Source organism: Budorcas taxicolor, chromosome 4 (genome assembly GCF_023091745.1).
Source record: "Budorcas taxicolor isolate Tak-1 chromosome 4, Takin1.1, whole genome shotgun sequence".
NCBI lineage: Eukaryota > Metazoa > Chordata > Mammalia > Artiodactyla > Bovidae > Budorcas > Budorcas taxicolor.
The window spans coordinates 118,333,885-118,353,668 of record NC_068913.1 but is presented as its reverse complement, the minus strand read 5'-3'; the positions used below and the strand labels follow the sequence as shown (position 1 = coordinate 118,353,668).

The 19,784-nt window shown below is 51.0% G+C and overlaps 1 protein-coding gene across 1 annotated transcript in view; it reads right to left on the bottom strand.

The window, feature by feature from the left end:
- DPP6 (dipeptidyl peptidase like 6) overlaps positions 1-19,784 on the bottom strand; it is a 795,167-nt gene that overhangs the window by 179,788 nt on the left and 595,595 nt on the right. Inside the window, exon 6 of the mRNA XM_052638993.1 lies at positions 19,594-19,646. Coding sequence (XP_052494953.1) covers positions 19,594-19,646 — 53 coding nt within the window. The remainder of the gene's footprint in view (positions 1-19,593; positions 19,647-19,784) is intronic.

Here is a 19,784-nt window from a genome sequence, read left to right as displayed (position 1 = left end):
TTCAGCCTGAGTGGCAAATGAGGTTTCCCCAACACGGCCACAACAGTATTCCTGGTCCCAAATGCTTTTTCAAAAATCTATGTGCCTTCCATCCAAAGATGGAGTTTATATCCTTGAAGCTGGGTGAGGCTTTCAATGGCATCAGAGTCAAATGCAGCAGAAGTGAGACTCCTGGGGCTCAGTCACCGGGAATGAATACCCTGGAATGCTGGGTGACCAAGGCGTCTCCATGGAGCCCTGAGGACCTGGCCAGACACATGTCCTATATGCGTGTAGGGGCACGGCTCCCCCGCTCCATGTGCGTGGTCATCAATGAACCAGGCTCCTTCTGAACAAGAGCTGGGTATGCTATCTTAAGACACTGATGAGGCCCTTCACAGAATTATTTTAAGCCAATTTAACTGTGTATATTTGGGGTTCCCTTGTGGTTCAGCTGGTAAAGAATCCGCCTGCAATGCAGGAGACCTGGGTTTGATCCCTGGGTTGGGGAGATCCCCTGGAGAAGGGAAAGGGGAATTCTCCAGTATTCTGGTCTGGAGAATTCCATGGACTATTCTGTCGCAAAGAGTAGCAGAGTCGGACACAACTGAGCGGCTTTCACTTCCAACTGTGTACAGACTTCCCAGGTGGCACTCGTGGTAAGGCGCCCGCCTGCCAGTGCAGGAGACGTAAGAGACCTGGGTTCAGTCCCCGGGCTGGGAAGATGCCCGCAGGAGGGCATGGCGGCCCACTCCAGTATTCTTGCCTGGAGAATCCCATAGCCAGAGGAGCCTGGCTACAGTCTATAGGGTCGCAAAGAGTCAGACACACTGAAGCGACTGAGCACACACACACAACTGTGTACCCGGACAATAAACAGGCACAACCCAGAGAAGCCAGACAACATTAAACCTCCCACAGCGCAGGTGGGCGACGAAGACCGGCAAGTCAGAAAGCGGGCCACCGCCGAACACTGCAGAGGGAAAAAACCTCTGGAACAGAAACGACTCAGAGTCTCCAGCTAAGTAAGGGCCCAGGAAGACGAGAGGTGCCCGTTACCCTGCATCGCTCTCTCCCAGGTATCCCTGAGCTTGACAGAATCGCCAGCGCATGTGTCTGAAGCCTGCAGAGAGGTCTCTTCCTGTTCTCCGAGAGCCCACTGCTGATCTGAGGACTCACCTCCTCTTCTGCTGATCACACATTCTCCCCTCAATCTGCTCTGCCATCCTCCTCATGTTGGAAGGCATAACTCAGACATCTTAATTAATCTGGGGGCTTCTTTTTAGAGCCAGGCCTGAAATAATCTTATTATTCCAAGACATGTTTTGCATGAGGGGGTGTCTGGGTGGAGGTTTCAACTCTCAGACAGTCGTCCAGCCCCCTTGGGGCTTCAGGGCAGAACAAAGTCAGAGGAAGCCTTTACGGGCGATCCTGGTCCAAGAGCACAGTCCACGGTCTGGGCTGGGTCAGCCCCTCCCTCCCTCATGGTGCCCTTGGGCTGCCCATCCATAGACTGCAAAGGCCAAGTCCAGAGGCGTGCTGAGGGCGATTCCTGGCGCTGAGCTTTTGGAGCGAAGACCCAGCCCTCCTGGAAACGGATCCAGCAGCCTGTCCACAGGCCACCTGGGCGGCACCCAATACCGTGAGGGCCCGGCGGGCAGCCTGGGTTCTTCCTGCTCATGTGGCCCTGGGCTGGGCTCTGTGGTTAACAGCCAGCAGGGCTCTGGGATGCATTTAGCCCATGGCAGGGAGAATTCCACGGACAGGGGATCCTGGCAGGCTACAGTCCATGGGGTTGCAAGGAGTCGGACACAACTGAGCGACTGACACACATGGGTGGGGGGGGTGAGACGTGATGTGTGGACAGACTGAGCTTTGCCGGGGGGAAAGCGGGCAGTGGATACAGCGCCTTAAAGACTGGGTTTATTTATTTTTAAAATTTCACTTAAGAATACCTGATTCACAGTGTGTGTTAGTGTCAGGTGTACAGCAAAGGGATTCAGTTGCACACACACTCATGCATATCCTTCTTTAAGTTACCCCCCACTAGAGGTCATTACCAGGTGCTGAGCGGAGTTCCCTGTGCTGTGCAGTAGGATCTTGTTGTTTGTCTATTTTATATACAGCAGCGTGCATGTTAATCCCAAACTCCTAATTTATCCCACCTCTGTTTTTCTTTTTTTTCAATCGCTCCCCTTTGGTAATTATAAGTTTGTTTCTATGTCTGTAGGTCTGTTTCTGTTTTGTAAGTAATCTCACTTGTATCCTTAAAAATTATATTTAGCTGACTCCTATATGTGCTCGTACATTTCTCGGCTGGGCCTCTAAATTATCCGCGTGTCTTTTCTCCGTATCTCATCCTTCCTTCCCACTGTTCATATCTCTTTGTCTCTCTTTGTCTCTGTTGCATTTTCGGGAAAATGTCTTCACCTTTGTCTTTAAACCTTTCTACTGAGTTTTCATTTCTACTGTATTTTTCATTTCTAAGAGTCTGGTGCTTTGAAATAAAAAAACGGCACGTGTTATTCTGTTTTGTCTCCTGAGGGTAACAAGTCATTTGAGGATTTAAGAAGAGGCTTTGGTCCTAACGCTGGCTTCTCCTCAGGTGCTGGGGTGCTGAGGACCACCTTTGGGGTGGGGAGGGGTTAGGAGAAACCAGCTCGGTTCCTGGGGTGATTGTGATCTCTGTTTTCTCCACAATGCCGCTACCGTTCACTTTGGTTTCTGTCTGTCAGACGAGAAGACGTCTGCGGTCAGATGGTGGTTCTCCCCCGGGCCCCCACATTGAGGAAGCTGGGACCGAGGAGCTGATGGGGAGTCCTGCAGAGCCTGGGAGGGCCTGCCTGGTCCCCCTGGGCCCTCCTGCTGGCTCCTTCTGGACCTGGCTCTGCCAGCGTCTCTGGGGAAGGATCCCTCGTCCCCCAGCCTGGTGGGTGAGGCATGGCTGCCACGTGTCAGGGACGATGAAAGAGCAGGAAGTCTCTCCACACCCTGCAAGCGTCCCTCTGTCCCTGTTCAGACTGCACCCTGCCATGATGTTCTTCCATGCGAGGGCCTCTGCTCGCCCTCACCAGGAAACACACCTCCGGACCTCAGGGGAGTCAGTGAGGGGAAGCTGGGGTTCTGATGGCTTCTTAATTTTCAAACCATCCTTGTTTTTTCTCCCACAGCCCCTCCCATCGACCTTCCAAAAGCATCCCGAGGGCCCAGGCCTAAGCCTTCTTCTCATCAGAGGTGATATTCTAAAGGGCTGACCCAACAGACAGCAGACCACAGCCAACCAGGAGCCGCCGTACGCAGGTTAGTCCGAGCACTGTCCACACCTGGGGTGCTGAGGACCACCCTGGGGGTGGGGAGGGGTTAGGAGAAGCCAGCTCGGTTCCTGGGGTGCGACTCAGCCGTCTTATGCTTGGGCATCATGATTTTCCCATCTTCCTCTGCTTTACAGCTTGCCCAGTTTTGCTGTTTATGTGTCCTCTCTTCGCTCCTGTGGGTGACGTGCTCGGCTTTATTTTCTGTTGTATCGCTGGGGGCTTGAGAACACTTGAATGCAGAGAAAGCTGGGGGGAACAGAGAGGTCACGATGCAGGCAGGAGAAACCGAGGGCGGCAGGACCCGGGTGCATTCTGCCCTGCCAGGGACCAGCTGTGCCAGCGCACCCGCCACGCCTGGGCTTGAACGTGAAAAAGCGGCTAATAGCAGCCTCCACACCATAGGTATCCAAGCATTCAGTGAGGGCTACACGTAAAGTGCTAGGAAGACTATCTGACCTAGAAAGTACTGTATCAGGGCGGGTCTTTTTTTTGTTGCCGTTACAACTGAATAGAATATCTGGGGTCAAGAAATGACTATTTGAAAACACGGCTCTTTAAACAAGGTTCAACGCATTGGTAGAAAAGAGGAGAAACATATTGAGGATGGCCTGGGCGAGTCTTCACGCAGGTTTCCTAACCATCTCCCCTGTGCAGCCTGCGGGCCACTTCTGAGGACCTGTAGGAAGCGGGCCGAGTTCACGGGTTTCCCGAGCAGGTCCTGTGGGGATAATACTTTCTGCAGATCTGTTCTTGCATCTCTGGTTGACTTCATCCAGTGAGGAATCCTTGAAATCGGATGGAAAAGGATCTTTTGCCGTTTCTTTATTGAAATACTTCACGTAGCATGCTGCTGTTAGAGCTCACTACATCAGGAGCAATGGCTACTATTTTCAAAGAAGTCTTTCCTCAGATCTGGGTCTCAGGACAAATTGCGTAACTTAAAATTATTTTCAGATTGATTGCACGTGCATGCTAAGTTGCTTCTGTCGTGTCTGACTTTTTACGACCCTGTGGACTGTAGCCCGCCGGGCTCCTGTCCGTGGGATTCTCCAGGCAGGAATACTGGAGTGGGTTGCCATTTCTTTCTCCAGGGGATCTTCCTGACCCAGGGATCAAACCCACGCCTCCTGCATCTCCTGCAATTGGGAGGCGGGCTCTTTACCACTAGCGCCACTTTACTTGGGGGGAAAAGGAAGCAATGGATTTAAATCAGTAATTTTTTTTTTAAAGAAGCATTCTCCCTCTCTTCTTCCTCCTCCACCACACACAAACAGATCATTTTTCTCCATAGACTTGGAAAAGATTCTTTATCCAAGACTGAATTCTCTGCTTTATGGCAAAAAAATAATTTCTTCTATTCTAATGCCACTTAGTGTTTGGGATTCATTTGGTAACAAATCAGCAATAGACAATTTGACAAAACTAAAGTCAGGGTTTTGATCCATGTCAAGATAATAAGGGCTCTTGGGAACACAAGATAATAAGATCACTTTCACAGAGGACCTTCCTCTCCATGAGTTTAAAAATCATGCCCCCGGGAGCAGTAGATGACCAAAGGCCAAGCGGCTGGGCTAATGCCGTGATGTTGATAGGACGTGCGCCTGTCTGCAAGGAGTTGAAAGCGGCAGAGGGCACCCCATCTCTGAAAATAAACATTTCCATGACTGGAGCTGCATAGTTTATTGTCTATAAAACACAGGGATCTGAAGGCGAAAGTCAAACCCAAGACCAACCACAACACCGCCATCGTCGACAGTGAGACCTGTGCTTAGCCACTGCCACTGAAGGGTAAGAACCAATTTTCTTAAACGGTATGTATTTCTTTACATTTTTAACTGACTTTGATTATATGAATTGTTACAGACACATTTTTACACATATTTTAAAATCCTAAGAATCTACATAACCAAGAAAAGTGGTCTTTTTTTTCTTCTTTTATGAGAAATCCAACAGGTCAGCTGGCCAGGCTCATGTGAGTGAATCAGTTAAGCTCGGCTGACATCAGAGGCGCCTGGGGAGCCAGACAGACTGAGGGGTGAGACCTGGGGTTCAGGCGGGGACACGGCCTCTGCGGGCTGAGGACAGCTCTCCTCTGCCAGTGCGGAGACGCTGCCTGTTTCTTCCGCTCCAGGCTTCTCTTATCTGCCTGCTGACCTTCATGCTCACGTGGTCTTTCTTCAAAAGGGTTCCACACAGCAGGTCAGATTTCTACTCCTTACAAAGCAAGCATGCCTGAGCTCCCTCCCCGGACTGAGTGCCTGGCAAGGCCAGCAGGTGGTCCAGCCACGTAATTTCAGATGAGTATCTGGACTGTGCTCACCGGGACCCTGGCAATCAGCAGGGTCAGATTTCTCCACTCTCACAAGACAAGCTTCCCCTTTCTGTCGGGGCCTCTGGAGGAGCTGGGGGATGGGGCTGGCACTCTGAGGTTCGTGTTTGCTTAATGCACAGAAGAGGGGGTTTTACTTTATTTTTGTAACAACTTTAATTGGAGGCTAATTACTTCACAACATTGTGCTGGCTTTTGGCATACATGCGCATGAAGCAATCAGCCATGGGTGCACATGTGTTTCCCCATCCTGACCCTCCCTCCCGGAAGAAGGGATTTTAATGCCAAACCGAGAAAGCACGGCGACGTCTTTCCAAAGCCGTATGAGGCTCTGACCCAGCCTTTGGAACATCTGGAACAGGTGCCTTTAGTTCCATTTTAGGAACAAGGAGACAAAGGGCTGAGGTTACACAGGAGAAGCCCAGCTCCGGGACCTTCAGCGCAGGTGTGCGAGGTCACTTCCACTGAGGCACACGCTCGCCACTTGCTGGCAGGACAGAAACTCTCAGGGGTATCTTTTGCCCAGAAGACGACCACTCCACTGCTTCCAAGCCCCGGAGCCCCTCCTGCAGGTGGCAATGCTGTCCTGGGAGCCCATAGAGGGGACCGTGTACAAGGGCCTGGTGTGGGGCCCGAGACTGCTACACACAGGGCTCTGGGGGTCTCTTCCCGTCTGGCCTCTTGGCAATTCTGTGCCTAATACGTGATGCTGTGTAGTTCTATTTTGGTAGGGATGCCTTATTTGCTTCACATGCCTGTTTGTCAAGTCAAAACAGAAGGACAGCATCAGAGTTACTGTTACTCTCTGATATCAAACAGAAGGCAAACTGCAGCTCGAGGCAGTGCAGGCACCCAGGCTGAGTAGATGTACCAATTAGATCTACCTCTGACGACCAGTAACGTCGGTCGCCAGGTTATCCCCCAACCTCTCACCTGATCAATACCACCCCTACTATGTGCTGCAGAGGGCCCTCAGCCTCAGGAGGATGAGTTACTTCTGTAAGACGAAGGGTGTGGCGCTCAGTTCAGAGGTTGCCTAGCAGCTCCTATTGGACTGAAGTGCAGAGCAAAGCGATGTCGCTTGGAGCTGGAAGTGCCGACAGGAATCCTGGCCAACCACCAGCTATACTGGGAGCTGCTGCTGCTAAGTCGCTTCGGTTGTGTCTGACTCTGTGTGACCCCATAGATGGCAGCCCACCAGGCTCCACTGTCCCTGGGATTCTCCAGGCAAGAACACTGGAGTGGGTTGCCATTTCCTTCTCAATGCATGAGAGTGAAAAGTGAAAGTGAACTGGGAGCAGGTCACTGCAGCTGCGAGTCTCAGGGTGCTCATCTCTGAAGTGGGCTGTGACCTACACCCATGATTGTTATGACTACAAAATACGTTATGATACGTTGAAGTCCCAATATCAGACGCATAATAAGTCACTAAATGTCTATAAATGCGGTTAAATGTTCACTCGTTCATTTATAAATGAAATAAAGCAACATGGGAGCAGAAAGGAATATACTAGAGACTGCACAGTAAGGTTTTAAAGACACGCATAAACTGTGGTTATGTGGGGTCTTTCCTCGTGGTTCAGATGGTAAACTGTCTGCCTATAATGCGGGTAGACCCAGGTTCAATCCCTGGATCAGGAAGTTTCCCTGGAGAAGGAAATGGCAACCCACTCCAGTACTCTTGCCTGGAACACCCCATAGACAGAGGAGCCTGGCAGGCTACAGTCCATAGGGTCCCAAAGAGCCAGACACGACTGAGTAACTTCAGTTAACCTTATAAACTGTGGTGCTGGAGAAGACTCTTGAGAGTCCCTTGGACTGCAAAGAGATCCAACCAGTCCATCCTAAAGGAAATCGGTCCTGAATATTCATTGGAAGGACTGATGCTGAAGCTGAAACTCCAATACTTTGGCTACTTGCTGTGAATAACTGACTCATTGGAAAAGGCCCTGATGCTGGGAAAGACTGAAGGCGGGAGGAGAAGGGGACGACAGAGGATGAGATGGTTGGATGGCATCATGGACCCAATGGACATGAGTTTGAGCAAACTCTGGGAGATGGTGAAGAACAGGGAAGCCTACTGTGCTCAGGTCCATGGGGCTGCAAAGAGTCAGATGCGACTTGGCAACTGAACAACAACAACCAAATAGAGGAACAAGGATAGGATTTCATTCCAGGGACCAAGGGGACAAAAACAGAAAGCGGCATGAAGGCGACTCCTGCGTGGGGCGAGAGAGGGCCTGGGAAGGGGCCTTTGGATGAGGTGGTGCGTAGCTGAGTGGACAGAGCCCAGGAGCCGGAGAGCATTCAGACGTGCTGAGGTCAGCGGAGGGTACTGCAGGGAGAGAAGCAGGGGAGAGACCCCGAGGGCTGACCTGCGGACACAGGGAGGGGACAGGCCAGGGACCACAGCGCCCTCGGGGGCCACGCTCACGGGTCTCAGCAGGAGGCCTGCCCTGAGCTTCAGTCCTGGCTCAGGAGCCCTAGCTCCGACAGCACTGATGATTACACGCGAGCCTCAGGTCAGCCCCGGGTTTGCATCTTGCTCTCTCCTTAGCCTCGGCGTCGGGCTGGCTGTGAAGGGGGCTGCAGCGGAGGCCGTGCTTGTTAGCGCTGCCCTGGAAGCCCCTCTAAACACTTAGAAGGTTGATAGAAACGTGTATGAGGGCCATCATGCAATGAATCAAAGACATGCAGAGAGACGATAAAATCTCGACATTCTGTTCATACTTGGGCTCCGGCTGTCCCCAGCTCTGCGTTCACGGAGCAGGCTGACGTGACAGGCCCTGGGCCCAGGTGCTCGCCCCGAAGTGTGGGAACGTCCATCGTCTTGCTGGATGGAGGAGACAGAGCTCCAGGGGATGGTGCTAACTTCCAGCCCAGACAGGCAGAAGTCTGAGCGGCTTCTTCATCTGGGAGCCTCAGCCCCAGCAGGGCATCGACTTCGCCACTGAGTGTCCAGTGGCCTGGCAGGTGGTGCAGCGGGCCAAGCTAAGTCCTGGGAGTGGAAAGCCTCATATGAGCGAAGAGTTGTGTCATCTCCACCGAAGGCTGTGCTATTCAGGTCTGGAAACCAGAGCTTATTGATGATGAAACGCCACAGCTTTCGTTCTTCTATCCATCGCCAGCAGCTCCAGAAATACGTATTGGTCCATACACGGTCTGGCTGTGCAGAGCCGGATTGTGCAAAGTCATCGCCTCCTGGGAGGGCTAATGCTGCCTGCTGTCTCCTTCACACTGCTGCCATCAAGATACAGCAAGAGAACAGACAGGAACGCCTGAGAAGGCCCATGATGCCCTTTGCTGGCCCAGCCGGGAACCCCAAGGTCAGAGGCATCCTTAAGGATGCTGGGTGCTGGGCGTGCAGCTCCGCTCTTCCTCTCAGCCAGGAAGCAGCAGGTGGCCCCAGGGCAGGGCTGTGCTCCTGGACCTGGTCCTTCCTCCAGGACTGGCGATTCTCAAAAAGAAAACCCCTCCTCCTAGATCTGTCTAGAAATGAGCGATGATGCTCGGGGTGGAGCCCTCTTAACTGCTCGCGAGGCTTGTGCTGGAGCGCCCGTGAACAGCTTCTTCAGGAAGTTTCCACCCTCCCTGCCACCGACTTCCCTGAGGACTTGTCATTATAGAGCACTGCAGAGGGGACGGCCATGGGGAGCAGCCTGCGAGGTCCCCAAGTGCCTGCGCTCGGGCAGGAGAGGGGGCCTGACACTGTCCTGGGCCAGAACCCGAGCAGACAAGTCAGCTGGCCTCTCTCGGGGACCAGGTGGAGGGTAAGGGGGGTTGAAACCCCCAGCCTGACAGGGGTGGTGTCTAAACAGTACAGCCACCTTGGATAACCACCTGGCAGTCTCTCGCCAACTGAGACATACGTTTACTGTACGACCCAGTGATTCTACCTCTAGCTATTTACCCAAGAAAAATGGAAACGTGTGCCCATAGAAAATTCTGTACGCAGACGCTCACAGCTTTATTCATAACAGCCTCAAGCTGGAAACCACTCAAATGTCACATGGCAAATGCATAAATGAACGACTGTCTCTCCACTCACTGGGCCACTTCTCAGCAATAAAAGGGATGACCTACATGCATCGGCAACAACGCGGGTGAAACTCAAAAGCAATTATGCTGACGAAGAGTCCCGTCACCCAGGATAATGTAAGGAAGTCTAGAAAAGGCAAAGCTAGAGGGGTGGACGCCAGGGCAACCATGGGAGCTGGAGGACAGGCGCATGGGCTGTTTCGGGGAGACAGAAATCTGTCTTGTTCGGGGAGGTGCTTCTGTGATTGCAACCATCAGTCAAAACTTGATGAAACTTTCTCGCTGAAACATACGGGTCTTACGGTGAGCACGTCCTGCTGCAGGGACCGGTGTCTGCTTGTCTCTCCAGGGTCTGGACGACCACCTCCGCTGCTGTCCTTGAGGCCTGCTTTTCTGGACAAGGCTACTACCCTTGATGTTTAATCTGTGCCAATGTCACCAGCATAAATGAGACAGGGGGCTTTGAGTCCAGCCCCCAGTGGGGACAGTCTGAAGCACAGAGAAGGTGGCGTGAAGACAAAGCAGAGGGGACGACGCAGCAGGTGCTCATGTGGCCTGCCCGCTGTCCATCCTGGGCTAGAACAGACTGGCTCGTGGGGGCGCAGCAGAGTGGACTGGATGCCCTGCTGCAAACACCGGGGCTCGTTCTCCAGGGGACTCGTCGGGAAGAGGGCGGGAGCAGTGCTGACCTCAGGGACGCCGACAGAGCCTTCCCGGGTGGCTGGCTCTCAGGCCCGGCAGGAAGCGTCCCACATGCTCGCCTCTAATTCTGCGTGACTGAGAACGTGGCCTGTGACTCTTCGGAAGAGAAAGACCAGCAGAGCTCGGCCAGTCCATTCCATCAGTCCAGTCGCTCAGTCACGTCCAACTCTTTGTGACCCCATGGACCACAGCACGCCAGGCCTCCCTGTCCATCATCAGCTCCCGGAGTTTACTCGGACTCATGCCCATTGAATCGGTGATGCCATCCAGCCATCTCATCCTCTGTCGCTCCCTTCTCCTCTCACCTTCAGTCTTTCCCAGCATCAGGGTCTTCTCCAATGAGTCAGGTCTTCACATCAGGTGGCCGAAGTACTGGAGTTTCAGCTTCAGCATCAGTCCTTGCAATGAACACTCAGGACTGATCTCCTTTAGGATGGACTGGCTGGATCTCCTTGCAGTCCAAGGGACTCTAAAGAGCCTTCTCCAACACTACAGCTCAAAAGCATCGGTTCTTCGGCTCCAGAATGCATCATTGGGAGCAGCGACTCCAGGCTAAGACACCAGGTGGCGCTCACGTCAAGCTCCAGCCCAGACGCAGGCTCCATCTCATCGCCGTGGTTCGGATGTCAGCGCTGCAGGCCTTTACTGCATATCAGTAAGTAAATCTCCAAGGACGCTGTCAGCGGAGACCTGCCTGTATCTCTCTGCTGAAATTCACGTTCGTCGCTTCTTCCCAGAAACCGAAACAGAAGTTTCTCAGCTTCAGAGAGAATCCTGGGGTCACTTGGTGCTGACAGCTGGTGAAGAGCCAGCTGACACCAGATGCTCGACCTAGAAACCGAGTTGCTTACAAATGCTCTCCTGAGGTCCCGTCATCTGAGACTGCGGTCTGAGTGATGTGGGGGTGGGGCCCAGGCCTGCTTCTCCTTATACTCGACAATCTCATTTAATCCATTAATTCTCTCCACCTGTTTCAGTCAACACTGATGCACCTCCTCCCACTCTGGGAAGAGTTCAAGGACAGGAACATGAGAGTTTAGGTTCCCCAAGGTGCGTGAGGAAACGACGCATCCCCCATCTTCTCACCTCATTTCCAAACGGGTTTGCTTGTTTGAAAGTTTTTAGACATGGAGGGTGGTTTTTTAAGGGCAGAAAAGGACTCAAAGGAAAGGATTGGTTGAAACAGGCCCCGTTTGACTGTGGCTGACGCTTTGTCTCCCGACAGCTCAGACCTGCAGGGGCAGCCTCTCTGGCGGTTATTCTTGGGCATCCCTGTTCTCACACCCAGGCCACAGACATCTGGGACACACACAGCCAAGCTCCTCCCAGCAAACCCCGCTCTCGGACATCTAAGAATTCAGGAGAGAAATGGGTCAGGCAATAAATGCATATGAAAACATTTCTAAACATGCTGTCCAGAAAAAATTACATATTGATAACAAAAGAGCAATTTAAAGCAAGGATACATTTCAGCCTGAAATGGGAGGCGATCTGACTCCAGGAGCTCGGGGAGGCTGCAGGCGGTTTTAGAGGAGAGGGTTGTGATGTCAGGGCTTGAAGGATCAGAAGATCTGGACACAAGACACACGGTCGGTGGCACCTATGTTTCTGGCATCCGTGTTGTGGGGATGGGGTAAAGGATAGAGCGAGTGAAGACGGGACCACCTTCCGTCTGCGTGCAGCGGCAGCGCATCACTGAAGTGGTCCTTCAGGGAAGACTGCTTCCTGCACCCGGAGGGCATCACGGGCATCCTTCTCCCACCCCACCCCCCTCACTGCGGGCGAGACTCATGGATCCCAGCATCCTCCCCCAGAGAGCACAGGCACAGCTTTAAACTCAGAGCTCCAGGAAGCCATTAGAATTGATCAGAGCTGGCATGGAGTATGAAATTTACTTTCTGTCCAGAGGTAGGGAAATTGTGGGGAGAGTGATTAATTAGATTTGGCTGCATAATGGGAGGCCTTGGTTCCCCCACGAAGGAAGCCTGGAGGACTCTCTGCACACCGAAGCAGGCACGTACAGGCACCACTTCAGTATCCTACAGAACTCCATAACCTTCCCATGAACCCCATGAGTCAGGCATTTTATTTCCATTATATGGATGGAGTGATAGTGCCCAGAGAAGCAAAGTAGCTCTTCCATGACTACACAGGTAAAGAGGCTGACGGGGGATTTATTCCCACATCGATTTGATCCTAGAGCTCACCCTTTTGATAGTGCTTGCTAACTGCTTGTAATTCGGGGGAAGACGGGAGAGAAGGGGGAGCCCCTTCGGGGAGGAAGCAGGAGAAGCAGCTTAACCGAGACCCCGCCCCGCAGGCCTCGGAGCTGTCCGCAGTGCTGAAACGCTGGGCCGCCAGCAGCGGTAGCATCCTGCCCTGTCCAAGAGAGGTTAGTCTGTAAGCCCTGTCCGACTCTTCTGCGAACCCGCAGACGGTAGTCCACCAAGCTCCTCTGTCCATGGGATTTCCCAGGCAAGAACACTGGAATGGGCAGCCGTTTCTTTCTCCAGGGGATCTTCCCAACCCAGGGGCCGAACTTGCACCTCCTGCATTGGCAGGCAGACGCTTTACCGTGGGGCCGCTTGGGAAGTCTTGCAGGCCTTGCTGGAGGCACGTAGAATGCCACTCTAAGGACTCTCTTTCTCTTATATTTCAGCCTCATGTTGGCCTTTCCTAAAGATATACAGACAATCCTGTTCACGCAACTCCTGGCAGCTCTGCAGAGTGAATGTGTCCAGCGGCAGCGTCCTGGAGAAGGCAGTGTTGGGCCATTGACACTGCTGGGGATTCTCACCGCCGCCCTCATGAACTTGCTACCTTGAATCTCCTCACGCTTCAGGCTCGACTCACAACAGGCACAGGCTGCCGAAGATTTAATTTGCAGGGCATGGAACATAAACCCTTGAAACCTGTCTTCACTTTCAGAGCAAACACCAGACACCCACCATCACAGTTGGGTGGTTTCTCCACTGAGCCCTCTCGCACCGCACGCCTGCCCTGCTCCCTGTCAGGACCCCTAACTGACTCCAAGCTCCACTCACCCCTTCCCTGCTCTCCGCTCTACACACACGCACAAAATTAACCTAAGCCTGCCATCTGCACCGTGTCTCTCTTAGGCCTGATGTTCAGCGTGTTCTTCCTGTAAAGACCCATGGCACTCAGCTGGGGATTAGGTCTTCCACACCCCAGGGTCACCCCAGACCCACCCAATCCTGTCTTTCCCCATGCAGAGTCCCAGGAGAACAGCCCTGCTCCAGCCTGGCCTGGCACCCCACTAATTCCAGGAAGATGCTGGCTCACTGAAAAGGTCAAGCTCGTTTAATGATTCACCCGACCTGGAATATCTCCTCTCAGTCTCCATCTATTAAACCAAACAAAATAAAACTTACTCAACTATAAGGCTCTGCTCAAGCCAGACTTCCTTTTTGAGATTCTTTATGGCATCTCTTCTTTTGTGTTCGGTGTTTAAAATACCCATTTGAGGCATTTCATTTTATATCGTTATATAAGCAAGGAGTTCCAACCAGTCCATCCTAAAGGAAATCAGTCCTGAATATTCATTGGAAGGACTGATGCTGAAGCTGAAACTCCAATACTTTGGCCACCTGATGCAAAGAAATGACTCACTGGAAAAGACCCTGATGCTGGGAAAGATTGAAGGTGGGAGGATAAGGGGACGACAGAGGATGAGATGGTTGGATGGTATCACCAACTCAATGGACATGAGTTTGAGTAAATGCCAGGAGTTGCTGACAGACAGGGAGGCCTGGTGTGCTGCAGTCCATGGGGCTGCAGAGTCAGACATGACTGAGCGATGGAATGAAACTCAGCTGGTATGTCTGTGTCCTTCCTTTTCAAGACACTTTTGAACTCCTCAAGGACAGAAACCATGCTTTGTTGCCCAATACAGCACTTCACTGTTGCCTTATCTTTTCTGCTTCCACTGGAAGCAAAACAAGAAAGCCTTAGAAAGTAACTGCAGCAAGTCAGGCTGAGACGAGATTAAAAAAAGAGCTTGTTGAGCACTGAGAACTGTAGACTGGTGAGGCCACAGGCATCACTTTTAGGAGATAAATTAAAACCACGTGGGCATTTTAATCACCTGAGTGTCATGGAACAGATCTTTCTTAGCTTTGAAAAAATTTTAAAGGGAATTTTATTATGGGAGGGGTTATAGCATTCCTCTCCTTGTAACAGAAAGGATTTGAGCTGGCCAGAAAGTACAGTCTGATAAAATTTAATTATGAGACTACAAATACATATTGGGGACATATTAAAATGTGAAGAAATAACATTCCCAGGCAGTCACTCGGAGCAAAATTCTCTGCTGTGCACTGCACATGTATCATTCCCCTTAATTCTTATCGGGTGCCCATGAAGCAGGCACTGTTGTTAACATCTTTATAAGAGCGTGGACACGAAGCTCCACAGAAGTACAGTGACTCCCGAGGTCATACAGAGTCAGCTGCCAAATGGGACTCGTATTCAGGTCTATGTGACCCTGGGGCTTCAGTCTCTAACTCCCGTGCCACGAGGTCAGCAAGGTGCTGGGCACGGCGGTGTGTTTTCAACCTAGGTCTCTATTTTCTAAATAACTAGAATGCTCTTCTATGTCCCAGCCTGTAAAGTTAGAGAGTAACCCTAGGAAGAAGGAGTCTATGTCTCAGTTCATTATTTTCACAGATGTGACTTCATAATATTGTATAATTAATTTTTCAGTGCCCTCTAAACTCTGGCTTCCTTCCCTTTTGCTAGTGATGGAAGAATCTGGGGTGGGTGAACCCTCTTTTCTGTCTCTCTCACGAGGGAGGAGGAGGCCATTGTAATATTGTAATATTCCAAAGGAATACAGTTTTGTATGGTTTGTTTGGTAAAGGTAAATAACCAAGGTTAGGGCAACAGTATCTACAGAAGACGGCCTGACACGTACATGAAAGTAGCTTCACACACTTCTCAGTTTCTGCTCTATCATTGCTCTGTTTGCCAAACTCCAAAATGCCAATGCTATCTAATTAAGGGGTACGCCCAGTTTTTCTTTAGAGTGATGTCTGTTATGGAAGGATTGGGTTTCTCCAGCCTATATGATTTCCAGAATGATCCTAATAGATATGAAAAACTGCAAATTACATAGGAATATATTTTTTTAAAGAAAATCACTCAAGTCGAAGGGAAAACTAACCCAAGAAAAAACTCACGTCAGGAAAACTCCAAGAAACAACAAATCTACCAAAAACTGCTATGAAAACACAGGATGGACCCTTATCAGAGAACATTTAGCTGGCTACCATTTCTATCAATCTCTGTCATGAAGTGTCGCTTTACTTTGCTGCAGTTCCGATATAAACACTCAGTAAAACACTCTAAGTTAAATATTAACTAGCTCTAATGCTGGCTTACTAAACAAATCTGTGTAAAAGACACAGGTCCTTTGAGAACACAACTTTTGAAAATTTAGTATGTGAAAGTCAAACACCCCTACCATGAGGCTCCAGATCTTTGATCAGATGAAAATTCAGCCGGCTCGGGGTTCTCATTATGACTCAAGCTATTGCGTGTGCCCTGGGGCCTACCCCAAGCTCCAGCTGTGGAGGTCAGAGCTGGGGATGGAGGGGGTTAAGCACGGGTCAGGGAGGCCTCCTCCTCCCTCGTGAGAGAGACAGAAAAGAGGGTTCACCCACCCCAGATTCTTCCATCACTAGCAAAAGGGAAGGAAGCCAGAGTTTAGAGGGCACTGAAAAATTAATTCTGTTCATCTCTGTGATTGTTCGGAAAGCCTGAAGCTAAGGGAGAAAATCTAAGTTATAAATGCCAAGTAATCCCATCCTGCAGATCGAATGGCCTCGGGCTGGAAGTGAGAGCCTGCAGGGAGAGAGGGGTGAGAGGAGAGGTGAGAAAAAGGGAGAAAAATATACGCATCTGTGTCTCCAGAAATCTCAAGAGGTGCTCCCATAGGGTGTTCTGCCCTATGAGTAAATGCTAATTTAAATGTTTTCATAGAGACGTTTCTATTTAAAGAGACAACTGTGCTTTCCTCACCACCCCAAGCCCACCTATAGGGCTGTGCTCTTGCCCGGCCACCAGGCAGGGCCCTGGTACAACTGACTGAGCTCAACAAGGCTCTCTTGGACACTGAAGCTGCATAAGCTCAAGGTCTAAAGGCTCACCCAGTTTGGAAATCCACTGTGTCATTAATACAAAGAAGACTTTGATGATACTCGAAACTCATTTATTTACTGTTCATAAATAACCAGTCAATCCTAAAGGAAATCAACCCTGAATATTCACTGGAAGGACTGGTGCTGAAGCTGAAGCTCCAACACTTTGGCCACCTGATGCGAAGAACTGATTGACTGGAAAATATACTGATGCTGGGGAAGATTGAAGGCAGGAAGAGAAGGGGACGACGGCGGTTGAGATGGTTGGATGGCATCACTGATAGACATGAGTTGGAACACGCTCCGGGAGATAGTGAAGGACAGGGAAGTCTGGTGTGCTGCAGTCCATGGGGTCCCAAAGAGGCGAAGAGTGGCACGCGACTCAGTGACTGAACAATAACAAAATGATCTTAAGAGGAGGAGGAGGAGGAGTTGGGTGGTCAAACAGTGAACGCCATTTTTGTAGATGCCTCAGTTTACGTGATGATGAGATAAATCACCGACGTCCTCAACCACCAGAGGCTGTCTCCCGTGAGTGCAGCAAGCATTCTGCTACATCCTTCAATCCTATGAAAGTCCTTATGTAGCTGAGCAGGGCCCTGTGGGGCCTTCCTGGAGGAGACCCCTCCCCAGCCCGCGTTCTCCATCTGCCTCTTGTCTGGAGAAAAACCATAGCTTACCTAGGTTTCCCTCAAGTTCCCAAGAGGAAATTTAATCAGAGAAGTGAGAAGATGCAAAAACAAAGGGAAAACGCCAAACAAGGCAACATAACAATAGTTTAACCATTACCCAAAGTCAAGGACCTTTCGCTCCTCCCCCAGGGCTATGGATCGCATTCTGAGCCACGCCCTCTGGGCTGTCTCGCAGATACTGACGCCCCCGCCAGCTGGGAGAAGTCAACGGTAAGCTGCACAGAAGCACGGAGACCCCAGGCCAGTTGGAACCAAAAGGGCACGCTGACGCTTACTTACCTCACCACGGTCAGTCAGAAGGCTGTCCACGAGCCGGCCGCATAACCCACAATCCCCTCCCTCACCCTGACTGTAGAAACCTTTCCCTGGAGCCTTCAGGGAGTCTGGGCCTTTTAAGCACCAGCTGTCTGAACTCCTCGCTTGGCGCCTGCAATCAGTGTGCGCGTTCCTTCACCACAAGCTGGCGTCAGCAGATCGGCTGTACCGCACTTGGGCACGCAAGTCCACGTTTGGTTCGGTAACACTTAGGGAAGCAGTGAATCAGCACGGTGAAGAATCTGATTTCACAGCTGCAGTGTAACACCCAAGGGGACTGTTTGAGGTGGACGGTGAGCCCAGTGTGTTGGAGTCCAGGCCTCCTGGACACCAGCCATGAGAAGGCAGGGCAGAGGAGAAGGACGATTCCCTTGCAAGAGCGACGTGCTAGGGTGAACACGCATGAGACTCAACCAATACGCGAAGGCAGTGCTGATTACCGTGGTTGTCTAAAAACACGGAAAGCAGCTCACTCTCTGCTGACATCCCCTATGGGGGAATTATCACCCTCATCGTGAGCACTGAAGCCAAGCCTTCAGCACAGACCACCTTGTCCTCAGGTTTGCAGTCCGTCTGGCAAGCTCTCGTGCCAGGAGAACATTATTTCTCCTAAATGCTAACTGATGCAGTAAAACATGTACACCGTGTGTCAAGCACAAAATGCTTTTAGAGTTTTGAGTTCTACAAATTTATCCTCCATCTAGGATAAATTCTATTGCTCCCAGAAGAGGTAGATAAATCTCAAGGCATAATTATACCCCTGCTGGCCGTGACCTTTGAAGTGCCTATCTGCTTGAAAAATAATAGAATACTCCCTCCTCTGTGAAAGACATTTGAGTTTCTATCTGAACTATGCTTTAAATAAAACATGCCCATGGATACTTCATTTTCACGACAGGGGGTCAGCTTTAGTTTCTCGGGGCTTGAGTTTTCTAACAGCCTAACAGAAGCGACTAATCACATTTTGCCGCCTATTTACACGCATCCTTTATTTATCTGAAGTCCAGAATGAAGCTATTTTCCCCACGCTTGTTTTCCAAGGATATGCCCATATTCTACCCAACTTAGCTGTGAAACACCCATTCTATGATCAGTGCTCTCCTACAGAACAATATTTTTTAAATCAACTCCTGCTGTTTGTTTGCATTTGCTTAGGAAAACTAGGATGCCTCCCCCTAAGTCATCACGGGAAAGCGCACTATATCGCCAGCAGCACAACCCAATGTCTTTGAACATTTCCTGAGCACCTCACCTTGTCAAAAAAAAGTGAGAGAAACTGTGGAAGGTAGAGAAGAGGACCAGAAGGAGGGCGGCGTCGGGGTGTGGGGAGGGGGACCGTAGGGGGTGGAGGAGGGGAGGGAGGAGGGGGAAGAAAGGAAAAACAGGAACGGAAGCAAGGAAACACCATCCTTGCCTCACTCCCCTTGTTCTGCAACTGGTTTTCCATGCGCCACCTCAACAAATGGCTTCATCCAACTTTAACCTCGAATCAACACCTCTGGATTCCAAAGACGAGCCCCTGATAACACACCCCATTGTGTAGACCCAGAGCTGAAAACTCTGCCAAATCACGCACTCACGTCTTTTCCTTCCCACTCACACTTCTGGGTCCCAAATCTTCCTGTTTTGAGAAACAAGAGGCGCTTGGGGTGCTGCCCTTTCTATTGTGTTTATAAACCGGGAACCCTCCTGGAGTCAGAAGGTGAATCACCATTCCCTGGTGGGACTGCAGGTGATTACAAATCATAGGGGTCGGGGGTCGGTGATTGGGGGCCGGGGCAGCATCTTACCCTGCAGGATCTGGAACCTGGGCACCAGAGCAGGAAGTGGGGCAGCTGCTCTGGGAAGGGGGCTTCACTAACGGGCAAGGAGCTGGACTCACTGACACCCCCACCCCCACCCCAGGGCCTGGGGGCACCCCAGAGGTTCCCACAGCATCAGGACACTTCACTGTCAAAAGCTAAGGTGCCATACCTCCTGCCCTAGGAATTAAGCAAGTAGCCAGCGCTCCACCCCACTCTGTTCTGCAGAGCTCTCATTAGAAGAAAATGAAAGAACAATCTTACCCATGAGGGATTTTGCTCAGGACATAATATCCAGTATAGGAGTGTTGATATATCTGAAACAGACACACAAAAAAACAAGAAACAAAAAAAACAAGCATTGAGATCATGGTTGTGATTATATTTTTCAAATCACTGTGAATCCTAATAAACAAGCCTGGACCAAAAGCATGTAGCCAGGAGACCAGGCAGCC